Raw genomic sequence first — 22,881 nt, forward strand, 5'->3', positions numbered from 1 at the left:
TTAAAAAAACGTTCAGCCATTAAGCCACGGAGAGAGCTGTGGATTTGTCTGAGCCAACAAATCAGCACCCACTTTGGTTTAGGAGGCTATATGACCACGAATACCATAGAACAGCAAGGACGCCTCTGCCTGACAGAAAACTGATAATCTATTGGAAGGTTGGAGTTAATTAATGAAGGGGAAAATGGGCAAACCAATGACGCCAACCCCAAATCACACCCTCAGACACTCCTCCGTCCTTTGAGGCTCTATTATAACTAAGTTTAGACTCCCCCCCTCACCCTGCACCGGTTCTATATATAGGCCCCCCGGACCATCTCTTGATAGCCCCATCAGCACTTTCACCCCTCATCCCCCACTTTTACTTTTACTTTTACCCCAACCTCAATCCCCCCCCCTCCCTCCAGCCCCCCCTCAAAGATCTTCCATCCATGCTCAGGGTGGATTTCACACTCCCTGGGATCTGAGTCCAGCCACAGGTCAGAGGCACCCTGGGATTTGTAAACTTCTGATTAAGATTAACCTGCAGCCTTCATCTCCTACTGGTATTACTAGACCTCCTTGAACATAAGGATTTTTTTTTAAACTGGGTGAGTGGTTCATGCCAACAGCTTGATTTTACTAACCAATTACATGCATGACTTGGCCGTCAACGGCAAACTGGAAAGCAAAGACAGTTGTGCAAAATCTTCACCTATAGCATTCAAAAATAACTGCACTTGAGAATTGAAATTATGTTTGAAGACCTTGACTCAATAAGGAAGGCATTATTTATTCATTTATGGGATATAAAGTGCTTTTGAAGGCATGGTGAAGTGATCTTGATGTTCATTGAACATTTTTAGAATTTGCCCATCACTCAAAGACGCAGGCAGGCTCTGAGAGAATGTGCTGACTGCTCCCCTTTGTCCAACAGCACATTTTATATGGTGTGCAAAGCCTGGAATACCCAGCTGGGGAGGTGAAACCTGAGTGCTGGGGTCCTCAGCTGGTGATACTTTTACAGGGGATTTACAAAGTCCTCCCCCACAATCCCTTCTCCAATCCACCCACCTATCACCCCTCAACATCTTCATTTTAATTTTGGGAAGATTAGATCATTCTCTTGACAATTGTGCCAATGTGTATGTGTTTGTATATGAGTGTCCATTGCGTCTCACACATATGATAGTACACTGACGCCACTACTCGCCGCTAAAAGGTCTTGGCTGAAAATAGCTCTGGTGGATTAGGTTACAGTCAGTCGATGTGATGCGAAGTTTGCCACAGAGTGGGTCTTCAAGGAGCTGCAGACTCTCAGATACAGAACAGTATGGCTGAAAGGAGAACTACAGTATATAGAAAGGGGCTCTGTGAGACATAAACATGCTGGGTGGTGTGGTGCTTGTACTGTATCCCAACTGAGATCTTCCATGTCTTCAAGCTTCACCTAGCAACCTAGACTACAGAGTTCCTGTGTCAGATTTCTACATACTTTAAGAATCTATGATTACAGCCATGTTCATCGCATCCATCAAATTGGATCGATGTGTTTACTGCAAATTGGATTTATCTGAAAGTCTTGGTAGTGTGTGCTCATCAGCTCATGAAGAGGAATGTGTTTACTGTAAACCACTGTAGGCATACAGTATACTCTGTGTTAAACCTTTCTCATTTCTAGAGTTGTCAGACCAAACAAAACACAAACTTACAGTGGGCTATATGTTTTCTCACGGACGGACATCTGTTGGCTCGGGGAACGTAATGGATCTGAAGCCACTCTGAACTTGGAAAATGAGCAGGGTGCAGTCTGCACGTGTTCTTCATGCCCTCAGACACTAGGCCTCATAAGTCCCAACATAGTGCAATGGTTAGAGATTATCACTAGAGGGACTCCAATCCCCGATCTCCTCTCTCTGTGCTGCCTTTCCACAATTATTTTGTCTGCTATTGAGTGGCTACAGAGAGACTATATATACACATATATACAGTACCAGTCAAACATTTGGACACACCCACTCATTCAAAGGTTTTTCTTAAAAAATATATATTTTATACATTGTAGAATAATAGTGAAGACATCAAACCTAGGAAATAACACATGGAATCATGTAGTAACCAAAAAAGTGTTAAACAAATCAAAATATATGTTATATTTGAGATTCTTCAAAGTAGCCACCCTTTGCCTTGATGAAAGCTTTGCACACTCTTGTTATTCTCTCAACCAGCTCCACCTGGAATGCTTTTCCAACAGTCTTGAAGGAGTTCCCACATATGCTGAGTACTTGTTGGCTGCTTTTCCTTCACTCTATGGTCCAACTCATCCCAGACCATCTCAGCTGGGTTGAGGTCGGGTGATTGTGGAGACCAGGTCATCTGATGCAGCACTTCATCACTCTCCTTCTTAGTGGTAAAATAGCCCTTACACAGCCTGGAGGTGTGTTTTGGGTCATTGTCCTGTTGAAAAACAAATTATAGTCCCAATAAGCGCAAACCAGATGGGATGTTGTATCACTGCAGAATGCTGTGGTAGCCATGCTGGTTAAGTGTGCCTTGAATTCTAAATAAATTAAAGACCGTGTCACCAGCAAAGCACCCCCACACCATCACACGTTGTCCTCCATGCTTCACGATGGAAACTACACATGCGGAGATCATCTGTTCACCTACACTGCATCTCACAATGACACGGCGGTTGGGACCAAAAATCTCAAATTTGGATTCATCAGACCAAAGGACAGATTTCCACCAGTCTAATGTCCATTTCTCGAGTTTCTTGGCCCAAGCAAGTCTCTTTTTATTATTGGTATCCTTTAGTAGTGGGTTCTTTGCAGCAATTTGACCATGAAGGCATGATTCATGCAGTATCCTCTGAACAGTTGATGGTTGATGTTGAGATGGAGATGTGTCTGTTACTTGAACTCTGTGAAGAATTTATTTGGGCTGCAATCTGCAGTTACCTCTAATGAACTTATCCTCTGCAGCAGAGGTAACTCTGGGTCTTCCTTTCATCATAGCGCTTGGTGGTTTTGCGACTGCACTTGAATAAACTTTAAAAGTTCTTGAAATGTTCCGGAATGACTGACCTCCATGTCTTAAAGTAATGATGAACTGTCGTTTCTCTTTGCTTATTTGACCGTTCTTGCCATAATATGAACTTGGTCTTTTACCAAATAGGGCTATCTTCTGTATACCACCCCTCCCTTGTCACAACACAACTGATTGATTTAACAAGGCACACCTGTTAATTGAAATGCATTCCAGGTGACTACCTCGTGAAACTGGTTGAGAGAATGTCAGGAGTGTGCAAAGCTGTCATCAAGGCAAAGGGTGGCTTCTTTGAAGAATCTCAAATATAACATATATTTTGATTTGTTTAACACTTTTTTTGGTTACTAAATGATTCCATATGTGTTATTTCATAGTTTTGATATCTTCACTATTATTCTACAATGGAGAATGAGTAGGTGTGTTCAAACTTTTGACTGGTACTGTATATATATATATATAAGCTAAATCCAGACATATTATACAGTAGCTTGGTATGTTCTGTGACCTTTTCTAACTTCCTGTTTACATGTGTTCTCAGTCTGCAGTCATGCCTCATGGAACACCTGCCCCACCTAACAAGCGGAAAAAGCCCTCTAAGATCATCACTGACCTGTCACATGTCACTCAAGATGGTAAGGCACGAACATGTGAGCTCATAAACACAACACATTGCATGTACAAAGGTACATTGCTCACATATCATTCAAAAAAAGAGATCTCCCAAAGTTATGTGAGAGACCGCACAGTACCATGCATTCAATTCTGCTCAGTAACATTTATCAACATGAGCCTGTGGTATTATCAAGAGTAACATACTGAACTAATTGGTAAACCGAGAGGGCGGCCAGGGGGACACTTGTCAAAGAGGTTCCTCCACATGGATACACTTAACATGTCCTAATGACTAGCGCCCTGTCACACACACAAACATTTATCTCCTGTATTTCACAGCACAAATACGATCTGTCCTTTATAATCATCGCAGTAATGGTTTACTCTCCCCTCCCTCTCAGCTGTTAGGATCCATGCTTCATTAAACAGCGATGGCATGATGATTTTTAATGAACATTATGACCGGTGTTTTTCCTCTCCATCCATTAAGTGCTCCAGATCTGTGTGCAAGTAGATATAGTAGTCTCCGTTGACATCAGTAAAGTGTCAATTTGTGCTGCCCTCTCACTTCAGTTGTGCTGTGCACTTCATACTTTTTTTTGTGTTAAGTGTCCTGACAGATGTAGCAATAAGGCCTAAGCAGAAAGCTGTGTTTTAACAGCAGGTTCATGTTTATTGAGATAAATCTAGTCCTTAACGCAGAACTGAGCGAATTTTCACAAGATGGGCCAGCTGCAAAGTCCAAAGAGACTATATTGTAAAAAGTTATGAAATGAATTTAAGGTTAAGTATATTTGTAAGAAGTGTGATTAAGTTTGGGGTTAAAGTTCCCATGCAATCTTTGTCATTTTATTTGGAAATCATCACTGCATGTCTAATAAATCACTGTGTGTGTTTATTTAAGGAAAATAACTCCACAATATATTTTTGATCATGTATTTCCCTGAGACTCCTTTGACCTGTGAAATGCTCGGTCTGATCATGTGGGCGTTAGGAAAACATTTGAAGATATTTACATTAAATCACATTTTTAACTGCATTGCCCCTTTTAAGGTTAGGGTTAGATTTAAAATCAGATTTGATGAATTTGTGGCTGAGCCAGCTAGCTTCGGCATTCAAACGTATTAACCTCCACCATAGAAGCCACGTCTGTTGTAGCTTATAACGGAAATAGTCAGAGATGAAATTTGAATCACATGACTAGTGTTGACTTTTAAAGTCAACATAAAAATGGTACTGTCAGACATTGCAAAATCGTAATGGCACAAAAATCATCGAGACGCAAGCATAGTCCTTTTGAACTGCAGAATTTATTGCCAGGAAAACAAACAGGAATGCGAAATGATTCAATCCACCAAATTTAATCAGAGTTGATGCGTGTTTATCTAGTGACAGTTCCTGCAATGGAAAAGGGTGGCAAGAACTTCTTAGCAGGAACTACAAGGATGTCATGTTGAGAGGATGTGCTTAGTCAAAACAGTGTGGGATGAATGTTCTCATAACAAAGTTCTAAGGCCTGATGGTGCTATGTAAATAATCAGCTGCTATCTGAAAACCTGTTTGGTTTTTTTTACACACAGAGAACATTTGACATAAGAGCTTACCATAGATAGATAGATAGATAGATAGATAGATAGATAGATAGATAGATAGATAGATAGATAGATAGATAGATAGATAGATAGATAGATAGATAGATAGATAGATAGATAAAGAACAAAGCAAAGCATGATCAGGCTACTACAAAAAAAGTATAAAAGACACATATGTATTATATTAGTACTATAGCCTACTGTTATATAGGTATTGTATTATTAAACTGTGCTCCAGAGCTTTAGAATTGTTGTGGAACGTCTTCCCTGTGCAGTGTTACAGATTGAAGACTTTCTCCCTTCACCCATCCTCTCTGTTTCAACACCCTGTGACTTCTGACCAATGGATCAGAAGCACCGAGAACAGAACAAATATAGACAACACAGACATGAAAACGACTCAGGCCTTACCTCATAAAGCCATAAAGCCTCAGTCAGAGTCAGGCCCAAACTCGGGGATGAGCTGTTCTCTGCTCTCTCTCTCCTTCAACAGCCACATTGTTGAAGAACAGCCAGTTCATCTTTGGGCAGAGAGATTTATGAATTTTCCACCGTAATGATACCAAGAATCTGAGAGCATCCCCCTCCTAGGCAACCATCTGCACTGAGTGTAATTTCTGCTGAGATGTAGAGATCACCTCACACCCACACAGATGTGTTTTCTAGATGAAAGATGATGCACGCAAAGTACTTTAACATTCATTCAAACAATGCTAAGCAAACCGCAGAACCAATTCAAACCACAGGTAAGATTCTTTCTGCATAGGGAGATACATTGCGTGTATGAGTGTATTATTGTATCACACTGCAGACATTGTTGAGTCCAATAATCCAAGTTTGAACAATTGCTGAACCAGAATCATTATGTTTTTGATTTATCCCAGAAACCTGGATAAATAAGTTTAATGGAATAGAGCCTTATACAGTATAATGTCGAGAAACAACAAGAGAAATGAATAGACAGTGTGAACATTTCTCATCTGCAGAGTATGAGTCAGAGCCTGAGGCGTCCGAGTTTGACCTGGGGACGAAGATCAAGACTCCCAAGGACACCATGCTGGAAGAGCTGAACCTCTTCACCAACAAGGGCTCCAAGATGTTCCAGAGGAGACAGAAGCGTGTGGAGAAGTTCATATACGAGAATAACCCTGACCTCTTCAGCAGCGAGTCTATGGTAAGAAAAAGGAGGTCAATCATCCAAGTCAAAATTAAAAACTTGATATAACAATAATACATGTTAGTATTATATATAGTTCATGTAGAAATTATGTCCAAAGAGCTTTGATGTAAAACAATTGCAGTGAAAATTGGCAATGGATGAGGGAAGGAAGTACAACCCATGGATAGATGGGGAAATGATCACAATGTTGAGGCTATCAATGTATATCTCAACAACCACCCAGGATGGAAGCTTGTCTTACTTGTGTGTTTCATTTCAGGAGAACTTCCAGAAGTTGGTCCCCAGCCTGGGTGGCACAATGATGTTGGACGCTAATGGCCACATGGTGGAAAAGAAGGCAGGCCCTCCTGTGCCCCCTCCCAAACCAGGCAAAGATGGGCATGGTTATGGTCACGGTCAGGGACATGAGCATGATCATGAGCATGGACACCATGGACATCACGATGATGTTGCTCCAGGAGAACATGGTCATGGTCAGTATCCGCTCATATCAACTCACGAGATTAGAACAAGTGCTTTTGGAATTAAGGTAGTGCAGTGCAATCAATATATCAGATTTAGCCTGACTTGACTTTTCCTGGAGATTTATTCCAAAGAGGCTTGAACATCATGTGATAGAATATCTGGTTTCCTGTTTTCTTCCTACAGGTAGTCATGGAGTAGAAGTGGCCTTGGACAAGGCCAAGAAGAGGCATGATTTTGTCCCCTCATACGTATCACCATGGGAAAAGGCCATGAAGGGCAACCAGGAGCTGACATCCAGCATGAGATATCATATGCCAGGCCCCCATGCACACCATGATCTGCCCAAGTTCAAGTCCTTCAACAGGTACAGTCCCCTCTATGCGTTGCTTGGTTGACTCCATAGCATCTAAAAAAAATATATATATATATATATGAAGAGAGTATGAAGTAATGGAGCCCACCCATTTACTCTCAAACTCAGACTCTTTGTATTGTCCATCCATGTCTGTGACACACATGTACAGAAGTTGCCATAGAAGATTCATTTAACTTATTAGTCTGATATTCCTTTGTTGCCCATCACTTTATCTGTCTTAGGAGTGCTACACCGTTTGGGGGCTTTGATAAGGCCTCTCAGCTCATGACCTTCCAGCTGCCAGACACCCATGAGGTGGCCCATGATGAGCCTGAACTGGCTGTAGTATACCAGCAAGAGATTGGCGCTCGACCCTCCTTCAACCGCACTCCTATAGGCTGGGTGGGGAGCGGTGAGCCCAGCAGCATCCACATCGAGTTGGACACCATGCCCTTCGATGGGGAGACTGACGACCTGTGAATAGCATGCCCCACAGACCCAGATGTGCAGATAAAGACCACGCACGAATATATACAATTACATAAACAAAAACCATAACTTTTTTTTGAAAGGTTTGGGATGCAGTCAGCTTTTCCTTGGGTTGAATTAATGAATAGGAAAGTGTGTATGAAACGAACCACGCAGCTCAATATTGGGCTCTTTAATGTAGACAGAGAGAGAGAGAGAGAGAGAAGGAGACAAAGTAAACACAATAGACTACCATAACTCTGATTTATGCTTACACTTCTTTTATCATGATGATTCATTCAAGGAGCATAGTGTGTTGCGCAATCACACTACAAGTGTGTAGCTTATTCACAAAGCAGCAACATAACATATGTCCATGAGGAGAACAGGTAAACGCAACGGAGAGTTTGAGTATTGTTTCGCTTTTTTCAGCATGTTGATGTGTCTCATTGCTCATCAGGACAGCCACAAGTTGTTCATTTAGCTTCTAGCCTTCTACCATCATGGCTTTTACTGTATTTCTGTGCTTTTTTTTCTGTGTTTCTATGCCGTGTTCACTTTTGAAAGCTTTGTCAAGCCCCTGCAAATCCAACCCATCCTAGGATGCATGCAGTAAGCATGAGGTGAGGTGTGTTCATTTCCGTTGAGTGATGTTCTACTGCATCACCCACGTTTTCTCCCTAATAAACTTTTTCCTAATTGTAGTTTGCATCTGTTATTCTTTGTATCTCGCATGTGTACAGTGTAAGACTGACTATAATCTTCAGTGGAACGAATAGACAGGAGGCCAGTCTAACGTGTGGGGACCCTCTTTAGGGCCCCACGGTGTAATTCACTTGATGGAAGACAGTGATGTAACAGGGATGAATTTCAAAGGAACTTTACCTGTGTCAAACACCTTAAAAATGTGAAATAAAATCATCAGTCAGTGTCCCCTTTTTTCCTTCTCAGTCCGTCCCCCTGTTCCAAACACTTGGATATCACCTCTCAATACGCCAAGCCAAAATATCGCGAGCATTTGGTTGCCTTGGCTGCAGCGCAGGGTGACGCTAGAGGAGGTTTGACTGGGGTTTAGCGGCGGAGCGTTTCACTCAAGTCCCTCAGGACAAGGGACAAGGCAACAGCGGGGTTGAAAAGGTAAGACGGCTGTCCACAAACTTGATACCAAATGAGACATTGGAAGGGTTTAGATAAAATTACCAATTTAGAACACGACTTAAGTTATGGAACATGGACAAATACAGGCTGCAATCGTGTGTAGGCTAAATGCACGCCAGTCCTGTGATACATTGAGAGTGACATTCACCATAAGGATGCGTTGCAAGAGGATGCTCTGTCTGCACCGTGACCACAGCACATTGGAGTTCGACTTCGTTATCTAACGGTCTCTCTTGATCATTTAGACTGCGCACACGCAGCCACATATGCACGCCATACCTTGTACGTTGTTTGCTTCTACCAGATATTTAACTTGCGTGCACGGTGTGTTAGCATTGATACAGATCATCTCCAACGGCGTTTACCAGTTGAAATCAAATCAAACGTTATTAGTCGCACACGCCGTTTACAGCAGGTATAACATGTGCAGCGAAATGCTTGTGTGCTAGCTCCCTCAACAATGCAGTACATTAGTCAATAACAATAATATAGTATGCCTAGTAATACTGGACTGTATTACACGGTATTTATACATATAAAGTGGGTAGTGTCTTCATATCACGCTGTGTAATAAATAGAAAATCAGGGTTGACTGTGTGTGAGAGAGAGAGAGAGAGAGAGAGAGAGAGAGAGAGAGAGAGAGAGAGAGAGAGAGAGAGAGAGAGAGAGAGAGAGAGAGAGTATGTGTGTGTGTAAGTTTGTGGGTAAGGGTTCGATGTGTTGGTAGTCAGTGCAAATCATCTCTAAGGTGCAGATAGTCTCTGAGGTGCAAATAGTCTCTGTAGGTGCATATCTGTACAGGTAGACATCTAAGGTTAGCTGTTCAGCAGTCTGATGGCCTGTTGGTAGTAGCTGTCTTGGAGCCTGTTGGTCCGAGACCCAATGCTATGATGCCACTTGCCAGATGGTAACAGAGTGAACAGTCCGTGGCTCGGGTGACAGGACTCCTTGACAATCTTTCGGGCCTTTCTCAGACACCACCTGGAGTACATGTCCCAGAGGGCAGGGGGCTCGAGTGATGGGCCGTCCTCACCATCATTTGTAGAACCTTATGGTTGAGGGCGGTGCAGTTGCCGTAGCAAACGGTGATGCAGCCGGTCAAGATGCTCTCGATTGTGCAGCTGTAGAACTTCTTGAGGACCCGAGGGCCCATGCCAAGTGTCTTCAGTCGCCTGAGGTTGAAGAGGCACTGTTGTGCCTTCTTCACAGCGGTAGTGGTGTGATTGGACCATGTCAGGTCATATGTGATGTGCACACCGAGGAACTTGAAGCTTTTGACCCTCTCCACTGCAGCTCCGTCGATGGCAAGTGGCGTGCTCCCCCTCCTGTTTCCTGTAGTCCACGATCAACTTTAGAGGCCACTCTGGCAGGGCTCTAACCTCTTCCCTGTAGGCTGTCTCGTCGGCGATCAGGCCCACCACTGTCGTGCCATCGGAAAACTTGGTATTTTTGGTATTTTATTGGGATCCCCATTAGCTGTTGCAAAAGTAGCTACTTTTCCTGGGGTCCACACAAAACATGAAACATGACATAATACAGAACATTAATAGATAAGAAAAGTTTAAGGACAGAACTACATCAATTGGTGATTAATGATGGTGCTGGAATTGTGTGTGGCCAAGCAGTTGTGGGTATACATAGAGGACAATAGGGGACTAAGCACGCACCCCTGGGGGCCCCCCATGTTGAGGGTCAGCGTGGCGGAGGTGTGTTGCCTACCCTCACCACCTGGAGTCTGCCTGTCAGGAAGTCCTGGATCCAGGAAAAGGAGTGATTTACGGCTAAATTGTTAGCTGCATCTACTCCGCAACTCGGCAAGCGTTGTTGATTTAGATATAGCTAATGCATTCTATATGGTACTTGGTGTTATGAACACGTACTAATCAAGGTACGTGGATAAGCATGGAAATAGTTTCTCTTGTCTTGTCAACCTGCCTCTCCGTCTCAGACTCAGTTGCTGACATAGCTCCTGTACCCTAAAATAATGTCATCCTGTTTTATCTTAAACATTTCAACAACAAAAATGCATGTCGCCCTCACGCGTGCCAGATGTATAATTTTTTTTATCCTTGTTTGATTCCATCATTGATCCTAATGGATGAATTGATGCATGTCATTTCACACACACAATAATGCAGAACAGTGTAGTAATGCTGTGTCACGACGTGTTACAGTGTAGTAATGCTGTGTCACGACGTGTTACAGTGTAGTAATGCTGTGTTACGACGTGTTACAGTGTAGTAATGCTGTTTCACGACGTGTTACAGTGTAGTAATGCTGTTTTACGACATGTTACAGTGTAGTAATGCTGTGTCACAACGTGTTACAGTGTAGTAATGCTGTGTTACGACGTGTTACAGTGTAGTAATGCTGTGTTACGACGTGTTACAGTGTAGTAATGCTGTGTTACGACGTGCTACAGTGTAGTAATGCTGTGTTACGATGTGCTACAGTGTAGTAATGCTGTGTTATGATGTGCTACAGTGTAGTAATGCTGTGTTACGACATGCTACAATGTAGTAATGCTGTGTTACAACGTGTTACAGTATAGTAATGCTGTGTTGCGACGTGCTACAGTGTAGTAATGCTGTTTTACGATGTGCTACAGTGTAGTAATGCTGTGTTACGACGTGTTACAGTGTAGTAATGCTGTGTTACGACGTGTTACAGTGTAGTAATGCTGTGTTACGACGTGTTACAGTGTAGTAATGCTGTGTTACGACGTGTTACAGTGTAGTAATGCTGTGTTACGACGTGTTACAGTGTAGTAATGCTGTGTTGCGACATGCTACAGTGTAGTAATGCTGTGTTACGACGTGTTACAGTGTAGTAATGCTGTGTTACGACATGTTGCAGTGTAGTAATGCTGTGTTACGATGTGTTACAGTGTAGTAATGCTGTGTTACGATGTGTTACAGTGTAGTAATGCTGTGTTACGACATATTACAGTGTAGTAATGCTGTGTTGCGACGTGTTATAGTGTAGTAATGCTGTGTTACGACGTGTTACAGTGTAGTAATGCTGTGTTACAATGTGCTATTGTGTAGTAATGCTGTGTTACCACGTGCTACAGTGTAGTAATGCTGTGTTACGACGTGTTACAGTGTAGTAATGCTGTGTTACAACGTGCTACAGTGTAATAATGCTGTGTTACGATGTGCTACAGTGTAGTAATGCTGTGTTATGGCGTGTTACAGGGTAGTAATGCTGTATTACGACGTGTTACAGGGTAGTAATGCTGTGTTACGGCGTGTTACAGGGTAGTAATGCTGTGTTACGACGTGTTACAGGGTAGTAATGCTGTGTTACGACGTGTTACAGGGTAGTAATGCTGTGTTACGACGTGTTACAGGGTAGTAATGCTGTGTTACGACGTGTTACAGGGTAGTAATGCTGTGTTACGACGTGCTACAGTGCAACCTACTTGAGAAAGTTGGACGGTGTTTACACAGTGGAATAGTTTTGCTACATAAAGTTGCTTTTATGATGCAAGGTGAAGAACAGAGAAATTAGACAGTTGACAATATGGTGGATTAAAAATATATAATTTGAAGACAGGTGAATAAAGATAGAATAACCTAAACTTGTGTGCCTATGATGACCTGTGGGTGTGGAAAATGGACACTTGGGGGATAATATGCCCTCGTCTAGGCTACTCTTCACTTCCCCTTAACAGGGCTCTGTCATCGGGAGAAGTACATAAAATTACATGCAGCTCTTCTGTCATCCCATCCGTTTTCAAAACATACAGTATTTTGCCCAAGTGGCATGTTATTGAATTGACTGTGGGAGATGCTGCATGTGTGATTTGGGTGTGAAAATTCACCCTAGTAACATATGGTTCCCCAGCACCCAAACTGATGTGTGAGTGTAGTACTTATATAATCAACCATGGAATTTTCTATATTATTTAGCACAGTCAGTGTTTTCTTACATAACGTGATTGTAAATCTATTTTAAGCCCCCACCGTGCAAGTCTCTGCTTTGTTTTCTGCTGATGAAGAGAAAATGACAGGATTTTATCGTTTAGTCTATGATAGGTGGGAACGTACAGTTGAAGTCGGAAGTATACATACACCTTAGCCCAGTGGTTCTTAACCTTTTTGGAGGTACTGAACCCCACCAGTTTCATATGCGCATTCACCGAACCCTTAATTGGAAAAATAAAATGTGATGTTTTTCAAATTCAAAACATAGGTATATATTTTACTGGTGCACAAAATGAACCGTGCATCAACATCACTGTGTTCAAAGAACAAAATCATCAAAACATGATTTCCACACAAAAACAAAAACATAATAATGAATATTTACTGCAAATCAGTGTGACTTCTGCTCTTGCCTTTCAGAGACCAGTTCAGAAATGTGCGGCTTCACCTTGGCAAGTGGCACTCATGTCATTTTCGCAACTAAGTCTGTTCCTTTTCTTCATTTTATGTCCAGCATCCTCCAAAAGGATTGCTTGCAAAGATATGTTGCAACAAACGGTATGAAAATCTCCAGAGCTTTCTTAGCAATAACAGGGTACGTTACCATTTGTTGACACCAAAACGTTGAAAGCGTTGTTGTTCTGAAGAGTTGCTGTTGAACCTGGCTCTGCTGAATTTCAATGATTTCATCGAGGTATTCATCATTGACATCTGTTGTCTCAACACTAAACGTGAACGGCTGTCTCACCCATGCTGGATATGACTCTCTTGTAGGGAAGTATCCGTCGAGAGACTTTGCAAGCTCATCTAAGTGCGTGGCAATTGCTTGCTTCAGTTCCGCGGGTACAGAATTGTCTCCGATTCCAGATACATCTTCGATCTTACTTACACAGCGTTGTGTTCTTGTATTTTCCATCTCCATGCAGCTTAAGGAAGTGTTCTCTTAGTTTTGCCGGTGTTAGACTAGAATTGCTCAACTTGGCATTGCAAATCATGCAGTTAGGACGCTGACTCCCATCACGTTCCGTTATACATGTGAATCCATATTGTACATATTCGTCCGACCACATTCTTTTTTTGCTCGACATAGTAAGTATGAAGGGATTAAAATATTAAGAAAGAAATCACAAGACGTACCATCACGACAGTCACAAGTCGACTACTGAGCGCACCAAATTCCCTGTAGCACAGATAGGCCAAGCGATGTAGCGTGATCGAACCCAGGTTAAGAACCACTGCCGAAGCCAAATACATTTAAACTCAGTGTTTCACAATTCCTGACATTTAATCCGAGTAAAACTGTCCTTTCTTAGGTCATTTAGGATCATCACTTTATTTTAAGAATGTGAAATGTCAGAATAATACTAGAGAGAATGATTTATTTCAGCAATTCTTTCTTTCATCACATTCCCAGTGGCTCAGAAGTTTACATACACTCAGTTAGTATTTGGTAGCATTGCCTTTAAATAGTTTAACTTGGGTCAAACGTGTCAGGTAGCCTTCCACAAGCTTCCCACAATAAGTTGGGTGAATTTTGGCCCATTCCGCCTGGCAGAGTTGGTGTAACTGAGTCAGGTTTGTAGGCCTCCTTGCTGTTTTAGTTCTGCCCACACATTTTCTATTGGATTGAGGTCAGGGCTTTGTGATGGCCACTCCAATACCTTGACTATGTTGTCCTTAAGCCATTTTGCCACAACTTTGGAAGTATGCTTGGGGTCATTGTCCATTTGGAAGACCCATTTGGGACCAAGCTTTAACTTCCTGACTGATGTCTTCAGATGTTGCTTCAATATATCCACCTAATTTTCCTACCTCATGATGCCATCTATTTTGTGAAGTGCACCAGTCCCTCCTGCAACAAAGCACCCCCACAACATGATGCTGCCGCCCTGTGCTTCACGGTTGGGATGGTGTTCTTCGGCTTGCAAGCCTCCCCCTATTTCCTCCAAACATAACGATGGTCATTATGGCCAAACAGTTCTATTTTTGTTTCATCAGATCAGAGGACATTTCTCCAAAAAGTATGATCTTTGTCCGCTTGTGCAGTTGCCAACCATATTCTGGCCTTTTTTTACGGCGGTTTTGGGACAGTGGCTTCCTCCTTGCTGAGCGGCCTTTAAGGTTATGTCGATATAGGACTCATTTTACTGTGGATATAGATACTTTTGTACCTGTTTCCTCCAGCATCTTCACAAGGTCCTTTGCTGTTGTTCTGGGATTGATTTGCACTTTTCACACCAAAGTACGTTCATCTCTAGGAGGCAGAACGCATCTCCTTCCTGAGCAGTATGACGGTTGCGTGGTCCCATGATGTTTATACTTGTGTGCTATTGTTTGTACAGATGAACGTGGTACCTTCAGGCTTTTGGAAATTGCTCCCAAGGATGAACACGACTTGTGGAGGTCTACAATTCTTTTTCTGACGTCTTTGTCATGTTTTGTCTTATATCATCTTGTCATTTTGCTTTTCCTTCTGTTCGTTTCCCCCTGCTGATCTTATTAGGTTCGTTCCCTTTTTCTATCCCTCTCTCTCCCTCTCTCTATCGTTCCGTTCCTGCTCCCAGCTGTTCCTATTCCCCTAATCATCATTTAGTCTTCCCACACCTGTTCCCGATCCTTTCCCCTGATTAGAGTCCCTATTTATTCCTTTGTGTTCCGTTCCTGTCCCGTCGGTTCCTTGTTTTGTATTCACCATGCTGTGATTGTGTTTCGCCCTGTCCTGTCGTGTTTTTTTGCCTTCATCAGATGCTGCGTGTGAGCAGGTGTCTCTGTCTACTACGGCCTGCGCCTACCCGAAGCGACCTGCAGTCTGTGGCCGCTTCTCTTGTCATTCCCCTCTACAGACTAGAGGATTTCTGTTATTCCCTGTTTGGACTTGAATAAACTCTGTTTCTGTTAAGTCGCTTTTGGGTCCTCTATCACCTGCATGACAGAAGGAACCGACCAAGTAATGGACCCAGCGACTTCAGACGCTCGTTACACTGCCGTCGAGATCCAAGGAGCCATGCTCGGCAGACACGAGCAGGAATTGTCTGCTGCTCGCCATGCCGTGGAGAACCTGGCCGCTCAGGTTTCCGACCTCTCTGGACAGTTCCAGAGTCTACGTCTCGTGCCACCTGTTACTTCCTGGCCTGCCGAGCCTCCAGAACCTAGGGTTAATAACCCACCTTGCTGCCTCTAGTGAGTGGAACGAGCCGGCGCTGCTCGCTCGTTTTCTGGAGGGACTCCACGCAGTGGTTAAGGATGAGATTCTCTCCCGGGAGGTTCCTTCAGATGTGGACTCTTTGATTGCTCTCGCCATCCGCATAGAACGACGGGTAGATCTTCGTCACCGGGCTCGTGGAAGAGAGCTCGCATCAACGGTGTTTCCCTGCTCCGCATCGCAACCATCTCCCTCCTCTGGCTTTGAGACTGAGCCCATGCAGCTGGGAGGGATTCGCATCTCGACTAAGGAGAGGGAACGGAGGATCACCAACCGCCTGTGCCTCTATTGCGGAGTTGCTGGACATTTTGTTAATTCATGTCCAGTAAGAGGCCAGAGCCCATCAGTAAGCGGAGGGCTACTGGTGAGCGCTACTACTCTGGTCTCTTCATCTAGATCTTGTACTACTATGTCGGTCCATCTACGCTGGACCGGTTCGGGTGCTACATGCAGTGCCTTGATTGACTCTGGGGCTGAGGGTTGTTTCATGGACGAAGCATGGGTTCGGAAACATAACATTCCTTTCAGACCGTTAGACAAGCCTACGCCCATGTTTGCCTTAGATGGTAGTCATCTTCCCAGTATCAGATTTGAGACACTACCTTTAACCCTCACAGTATCTGGTAACCACAGTGAGACTATTTCTTTTTTGATTTTCCGTTCACCGTTTACACCTGTTGTTTTGGGTCATCCCTGGCTAGTATGTCATAATCCTTCTATTAATTGGTCTAGTAATTCTATCCTATCCTGGAACGTTTCTTGTCATGTGAAGTGTTTAATGTCTGCCATCCCTCCCGTTTCTTCTGTCCCTACTTCCCAGGAGGAACCTGGCGATTTGACAGGAGTGCCGGAGGAATATCATGATCTGCGCACGGTCTTCAGTCGGTCCCGAGCCAACTCCCTTCCTCCTCACCGGTCGTATGATTGTAGTATTGATCTCCTTCCGGGGACCACTCCTCCTCGAGGTAGACTATACTCTCTGTCGGCTCCCGAACGTAAGGCTCTCGAGGATTATTTGTCTGTGTCTCTTGACGCCGGTACCATAGTGCCTTCTTCTTCTCCGGCCGGGGCGGGGTTCTTTTTTGTTAAGAAGAAGGACGGTACTCTGCGCCCCTGCGTGGATTATCGAGGGCTGAATGACATAACGGTTAAGAATCGTTATCCGCTTCCCCTTATGTCATCAGCCTTCGAGATTCTGCAGGGAGCCAGGTGCTTTACTAAGTTGGACCTTCGTAACGCTTACCATCTCGTGCGCATCAGAGAGGGGGACGAGTGGAAAACGGCGTTTAACACTCCGTTAGGGCATTTTGAGTACCGGGTTCTGCCGTTCGGTCTCGCCAATGCGCCAGCTGTTTTTCAGGCATTAGTTAATGATGTTCTGAGAGACATGCTGAACATTTTTGTTTTTGTCTATCTTGACGATATCCTGATTTTTTCTCCGTCACTCGAGATTCATGTTCAGCACGTTCGACGTGTTCTACAGCGCCTTTTAGAGAATTGCTTAAATGTAAATGTAAATGTAATTGTCTCTACGTAAAGGCTGAGAAGTGCTCTTTTCATGTCTCCTCCGTTACTTTTCTCGGTTCCGTTATTTCCGCTGAAGGCATTCAGATGGATTCCGCTAAGGTCCAAGCTGTCAGTGATTGGCCCGTTCCAAGGTCACGTGTCGAGTTGCAGCGCTTTTTAGGTTTCGCTAATTTCTATCGGCGTTTCATTCGTAATTTCGGTCAAGTTGCTGCCCCTCTCACAGCTCTTACTTCTGTCAAGACGTGTTTTAAGTGGTCCGGTTCCGCCCAGGGAGCTTTTGATCTTCTAAAAGAACGTTTTACGTCCGCTCCTATCCTCGTTACTCCTGACGTCACTAGACAATTCATTGTCGAGGTTGACGCTTCAGAGGTAGGCGTGGGAGCCATTCTATCCCAGCGCTTCCAGTCTGACGATAAGGTTCATCCTTGCGCTTATTTTTCTCATCGCCTGTCGCCATCTGAGCGCAACTATGATGTGGGTAACCGTGAACTGCTCGCCATCCGCTTAGCCCTAGGCGAATGGCGACAGTGGTTGGAGGGGGCGACCGTTCCTTTGTCGTTTGGACAGACCATAAGAACCTTGAGTACATCCGTTCTGCCAAACGACTTAATGCCCGTCAAGCTCGTTGGGCGTTGTTTTTCGCTCGTTTCGAGTTTGTGATTTCTTACCGTCCGGGTAGCAAGAACACCAAGCCTGATGCCTTATCCCGTCTGTTTAGTTCTTCTGTGGCTTCTACTGATCTCGAGGGATTCTTCCTTATGGGCGTGTTGTCGGGTTGACAGTCTGGGGAATTGAAAGACAGGTTAAGCAAGCACTCACGCACACTGCGTCGCCGCGCGCTTGTCCTAGTAACCTCCTTTTCGTTCCTGTTTCCACTCGTCTGGCTGTTCTTCAGTGGGCTCACTCTGCCAAGTTAGCTGGTCATCCCGGTGTTCGAGGCACTCTTGCGTCTATTCGCCAGCGCTTTTGGTGGCCGACTCAGGAGCGTGACACGCGCCGTTTCGTGGCTGCGTGTTCAGACTGCGCTCAGAAGAAGTCTGGTAATTTTTCTTCTGCTTCTGCTCCTGGTCTTGCTGGGTCTCAGTCTGTTCCCTGCCATCGCATCTCTCCTGTTCTTGTTCCTGCCCTTGCTGTGTCTCAGTCTGTCCCTAGTTCTCATTTTTTTTTTAGAGTAGTACCCTAGTTTCCCTTTTTATCGTTTTCGTTACGGTCCTGAGGAGAGGAGTTGGGTTCTTTCTCGGGACGTGCTGGACCGTTTGATCTATGATTTCCTCCGTTGCCGCCAGTGTTCCTCCTCGAGAGCGCCAGGAGGCGCTCGGTGAGTGGGGGGGTACTGTCATGTTTTGTCTTATATCATCTTGTCATTTTGCTTTTCCTTCTGTTCGTTTCCCCCTGCTGGTCTTATTAGGTTCGTTCCCTTTTTCTATCCCTCTCTCTCCTCTCTCTATCGTTCCGTTCCTGCTCCCAGCTGTTCCTATTCCCCTAATCATCATTTAGTCTTCCCACACCTGTTCCCGATCCTTTCCCCTGATTAGAGTCCCTATTTATTCCTTTGTGTTCCGTTCCTGTCCCGTCGGTTCCTTGTTTTGTATTCACCATGCTGTGATTGTGTTTCGCCCTGTCCTGTCGTGTTTTTTGCCTTCATCAGATGCTGCGTGTGAGCAGGTGTCTCTGTCTACTACGGCCTGCGCCTACCCGAAGCGACCTGCAGTCTGTGGCCGCTTCTCTTGTCATTCCCCTCTACAGACTAGAGGATTTCTGTTATTCCCTGTTTGGACTTGAATAAACTCTGTTTCTGTTAAGTCGCTTTTGGGTCCTCTATCACCTGCATGACAGTCTTGGCTGATTTCTTTTGATTTTCACCTGATGTCAAGCAAAGAAGCACTGAGTTTGAAGGTAGGCCTTGAAATACATCCACAGGTATACTTCCAACAGACTCAAATGATGTCAATTAGCCTATCAGAAGCTTCTAAAGCCATAACATCATTTTCTGGAATTTTCCAAGCTGTCTAAAGGCACAGTCAACTTAGGTCATGTAAACGTCTGACCCACTGGAATTGTGATTCAGTGGATTATACGTGAAATTATCTGTCTGTAAACAATTGTTGGAAAATGACTTGTGTCATGCACAAAGTAGATGTCCTCACCGACTTGCCCAAACTATAGTTCGTTAACAAGAAATTTGTGGGGTGGTTGAAAAACTAGTTTAAATGACTCGAACCTAAGTGTATGTAAACTTTCCACTTCAACTGTATATAAACAGTCTGGAGAGGGATCTAAGGGTTATACTGTAGCTAGGCTAATTGGTTATGAATTGCTGATCTGTTACAACTCAAGATCTGCAGAAGTTAGAAAAACACAGAGAGGCTTAGGCTAGAGAAGGAGAGAGAGTTATTCTATTGTCCTTTCAAAATGTAAAATGCCAGACAGTTTTTCTCCCTTCCTTTGCCCTAAGTGCTTTTCCCAAGTGAACGTGACTAAATCGTGCAGACATGCGTATCTTCTCAACACTCCTTGCGTTGCATAAACAAGTAAACAATAACACAAGCTCTGTGAAGTATGGAGAGGGGGGGGTGATTAGATTAGTGCATGCTTTGATATCTCTGACCAGCCCCCTCGGCCTCTTTCTCTCTTTCTTAGCTCCCCTTCATCTCTCTCTCTCTCCCCCTCTCTCTCTCTCTCTCTCTCTCTCTCATAGATTAGCTGTGCAAAGTAAATGTGAGTCCTGGCCTGCATGCTAAATTAGGCCATGGATTGTTATGTAAAATTTGGTGATGAATAACTTAACATACGGATGGAGTGTTCCCATGCATTCTTTTAGAGAAAGGGTCTGCGGACTGTTTTGGTAGGCGGTATGCTGTGCTTGAAAGTTGCAGGTGCAGCTTCCTGATGTTAGTCAGGAAGGGCCTGGATAAAGCCAGTGTGTTATTAGAGGTCCGAGGATAAGGCCTACTTTTGGATAAAAGTGCTGCTTTCTGAGGAGTAACAAAAACAGATTATTGCTTGAAAGAGCTCCCAAGAAAGTGACTTAGATCACGGCTCCTGCACTCTGGGTGTCTAGAATCAAGCCGTGATGCTTTCCCCTTCTATTAACCTGGGCCTCGGTGACCTCCATTATCAACCTGGTCCGTCCTGGCAGCCAGTGTCCTGTGCAAACTCAGATAAGCAGGAGAGACCACCCCATGTTGTGATGTGCTATCCCCACCTATTTATAATATTAACAAGCCTGGGAACAGTGGAGCAAAAGCGACATCTCTGTGAATGTCAGAGGATGATACAATAGGGGTCCTGTGCAAAACAGTACTGTGTCTCTTATCAGAGATTAGAATATAACCTACTCAGCATCTCCTTTAGTGTTGGATCTGTTATATTTCTCCCACCAGTTGGTAAATTGCAATTCTTTGGTCTAACACATCTGAAATATGTGGCCTCCCTTTACAATTTGTCAGAGAAGTGAGGATGGTTAAAAAACGGGGGTAAATTCAATTCCTTTCCCAGCAGGAGGCTAGCGAGGCTGGGCTGTACATCTCTATAGGTACTGCTGCTCGGTCTACTGATAACCTGCTCCTACTGCGTCAGGCTCCCATTAGACCCTCTGTGGCGGAGCGAACCAATGCCTGGCATGTCGTCCATGGACTCGGAGCCCCTCCCCACATCCCTCCCCCTGCACTCTCTGCCCAGGCCTGCTTATTTTCACCCACAGCAGCGGCCGTATGTTTTCTATCAGCTGTAATCTCCGGTGCAGAAATGAAACACGGCTAAGCAGGATTGCCGAGAGGGGACGTGGCAGAAATTAGAGTTGTTGTTAAACAGGAGTTATGCAGACACATCGGGACAAGAGGCTGGTCTTTAGATGGTAATGGAGAGTGTAATGCAGAGGTAGGCTCTGGTTCAGTCGCCATGTAATGCCTAATGCACTGAATCTGTGTGTAAGCAGACTAGCAGAGGCAGTCTAGACTGGCCATTATGTAATTAGCCAGTCTCACCCTCCTCATCCATTACCGTTTCACTTTCGCATCAAACTCTTTTCGATCTGTTGTCGTGGAGTCAATCCGTTTTCATTATTCAAGTATCTCAGTTATTAGGAGGTCAGTCCACCTGAGCATAGGCGTCTGACATCATTGTTAAATGGATTCAGAAGAAGCTGGTTCTGCCTTGTCACAGCTGTTTTGTGTATGAGGAAGGAAGGAAAGAAGGGGTGCATTTAATGTTCAATGATGCGTAGCGAATGGTGGAGGGACAACTTCAGGCACTCAGGCGTGTGTCTCAGGCGTTGGTCTGTTTCCAGTTCACCTAATAATGCCTTCACAGGTTACACCACAGCTCCAGACGGATCTTATCAGTGGGCCATTGGCCGTTTTTACTAATACAGTTGAAGTTGGAAGTTTACATACACTTAGGTTCGAGTCATTAAAACTCGTTTTTCAACCACTCCACACATTTCTTGTTAACAAACTATAGTTTTGGCAAGTCGGTTAGGACATCTACTTTGTCCATAACACAAGTAATTCTTCCAACAATTGTTTACAGACAGATGATTTCACTTGTAATTCTCTGTATTCCAGTGGGTCAGAAGTTTACATACACTAAGTTGACCGTACCTTTAAACAGCTTGGAAAATTCCATAAAATTATGTCATGGCTTTCGAAGCTTCTGATAGGCTAATTGACATCATTTGAGTCAATTGGAGGTGTACCTGTGGATGTATTTCAAGGCCTAACTTCAAACTCTGTGCCTCTTTGGTTGACATCAAGGGAAAGTCAAAAGAAATCAGCCAAGACCTCATAAAAATAATTATAGACCCCAACAAGTTTGGTTCATCCTTGGGAGCAATTTACATTTACATTTACATTTAAGTCATTTAGCAGACGCTCTTATCCAGAGCGACTTACAAATTGGTGCATTCACCTTATGACATCCAGTGGAACAGCCACTTTACAATAGTGCATCTACATATTTTAAGGGGGGAGGGGGTGAGAAGGATTACTTTATCCTATCCTAGGTATTCCTTAAAGAGGTGGGGTTTCAGGTGTCTCCGGAAGGTGGTGATTGACTCCGCTGTCCTGGCGTCGTGAGGGAGCTTGTTCCACCATTGGGGAGCCAGAGCAGCGAACAGTTTTGACTGGGCTGAGCGGGAACTGTACTTCCTCAGTGGTAGGGAGGCGAGCAGGCCAGAGGTGGATGAACGCAGTGCCCTTATTTGGGTGTAGGGCCTGATCAGAGCCTGGAGGTACTGAGGTGCCGTTCCCCTCACAGCTCCGTAGGCAAGCACCATGGTCTTGTAGCGGATGCGAGCTTCAACTGGAAGCCAGTGGAGAGAGCGGAGGAGCGGGGTGACGTGAGAGAACTTGGGAAGGTTGAAC

General features: G+C 44.2%; 2 protein-coding genes across 7 annotated transcripts in view; both read left to right on the forward strand.

Moving 5' to 3' along the window:
• The first annotated feature begins 424 nt into the window (after positions 1-424).
• On the forward strand, positions 425-8,406 carry LOC124040794 (myozenin-1-like). Its single transcript, XM_046357893.1, has 6 exons — positions 425-590; positions 3,569-3,662; positions 6,221-6,408; positions 6,674-6,887; positions 7,063-7,243; positions 7,477-8,406. Exons 2-6 carry the CDS (start codon positions 3,578-3,580, stop codon positions 7,712-7,714), a joined length of 906 nt encoding a protein of 301 aa, XP_046213849.1. The 5' UTR covers positions 425-590; positions 3,569-3,577; the 3' UTR covers positions 7,715-8,406.
• Positions 8,407-8,737: 331 nt separating this feature from the next.
• The window catches only part of usp54a (ubiquitin specific peptidase 54a), a 107,162-nt gene continuing 93,018 nt past the window's right edge, over positions 8,738-22,881 (forward strand). For 5 of the 6 annotated variants that reach the window (XM_046358798.1, XM_046358802.1, XM_046358801.1 and 2 more), the window contains exon 1: positions 8,738-8,839. The gene's annotated coding sequence lies outside the window, so the exon portion shown is untranslated. The remainder of the gene's footprint in view (positions 8,840-22,881) is intronic. The other variant, XM_046358800.1, reaches the window with a different exon arrangement.

This window comes from Oncorhynchus gorbuscha, linkage group LG08 (genome assembly GCF_021184085.1).
Source record: "Oncorhynchus gorbuscha isolate QuinsamMale2020 ecotype Even-year linkage group LG08, OgorEven_v1.0, whole genome shotgun sequence".
NCBI classification, from domain to species: domain Eukaryota; kingdom Metazoa; phylum Chordata; class Actinopteri; order Salmoniformes; family Salmonidae; genus Oncorhynchus; species Oncorhynchus gorbuscha.

What these genes read in the sequence shown, in the direction of transcription:
- LOC124040794 (XM_046357893.1), top strand. Translation starts at nt 3,578, where the DNA reads ATGCCTCATGGAACACCTGCCCCACCTAACAAGCGGAAAAAGCCCTCT. An exon ending in GTCACATGTCACTCAAGATG is followed by an intron (nt 3,663 to 6,220) that starts GTAAGGCACGAA and finishes TCTCATCTGCAG; the next exon opens with AGTATGAGTCAGAGCCTGAG. An exon ending in TCCAGGAGAACATGGTCATG is followed by an intron (nt 6,888 to 7,062) that starts GTCAGTATCCGC and finishes TTCTTCCTACAG; the next exon opens with GTAGTCATGGAGTAGAAGTG.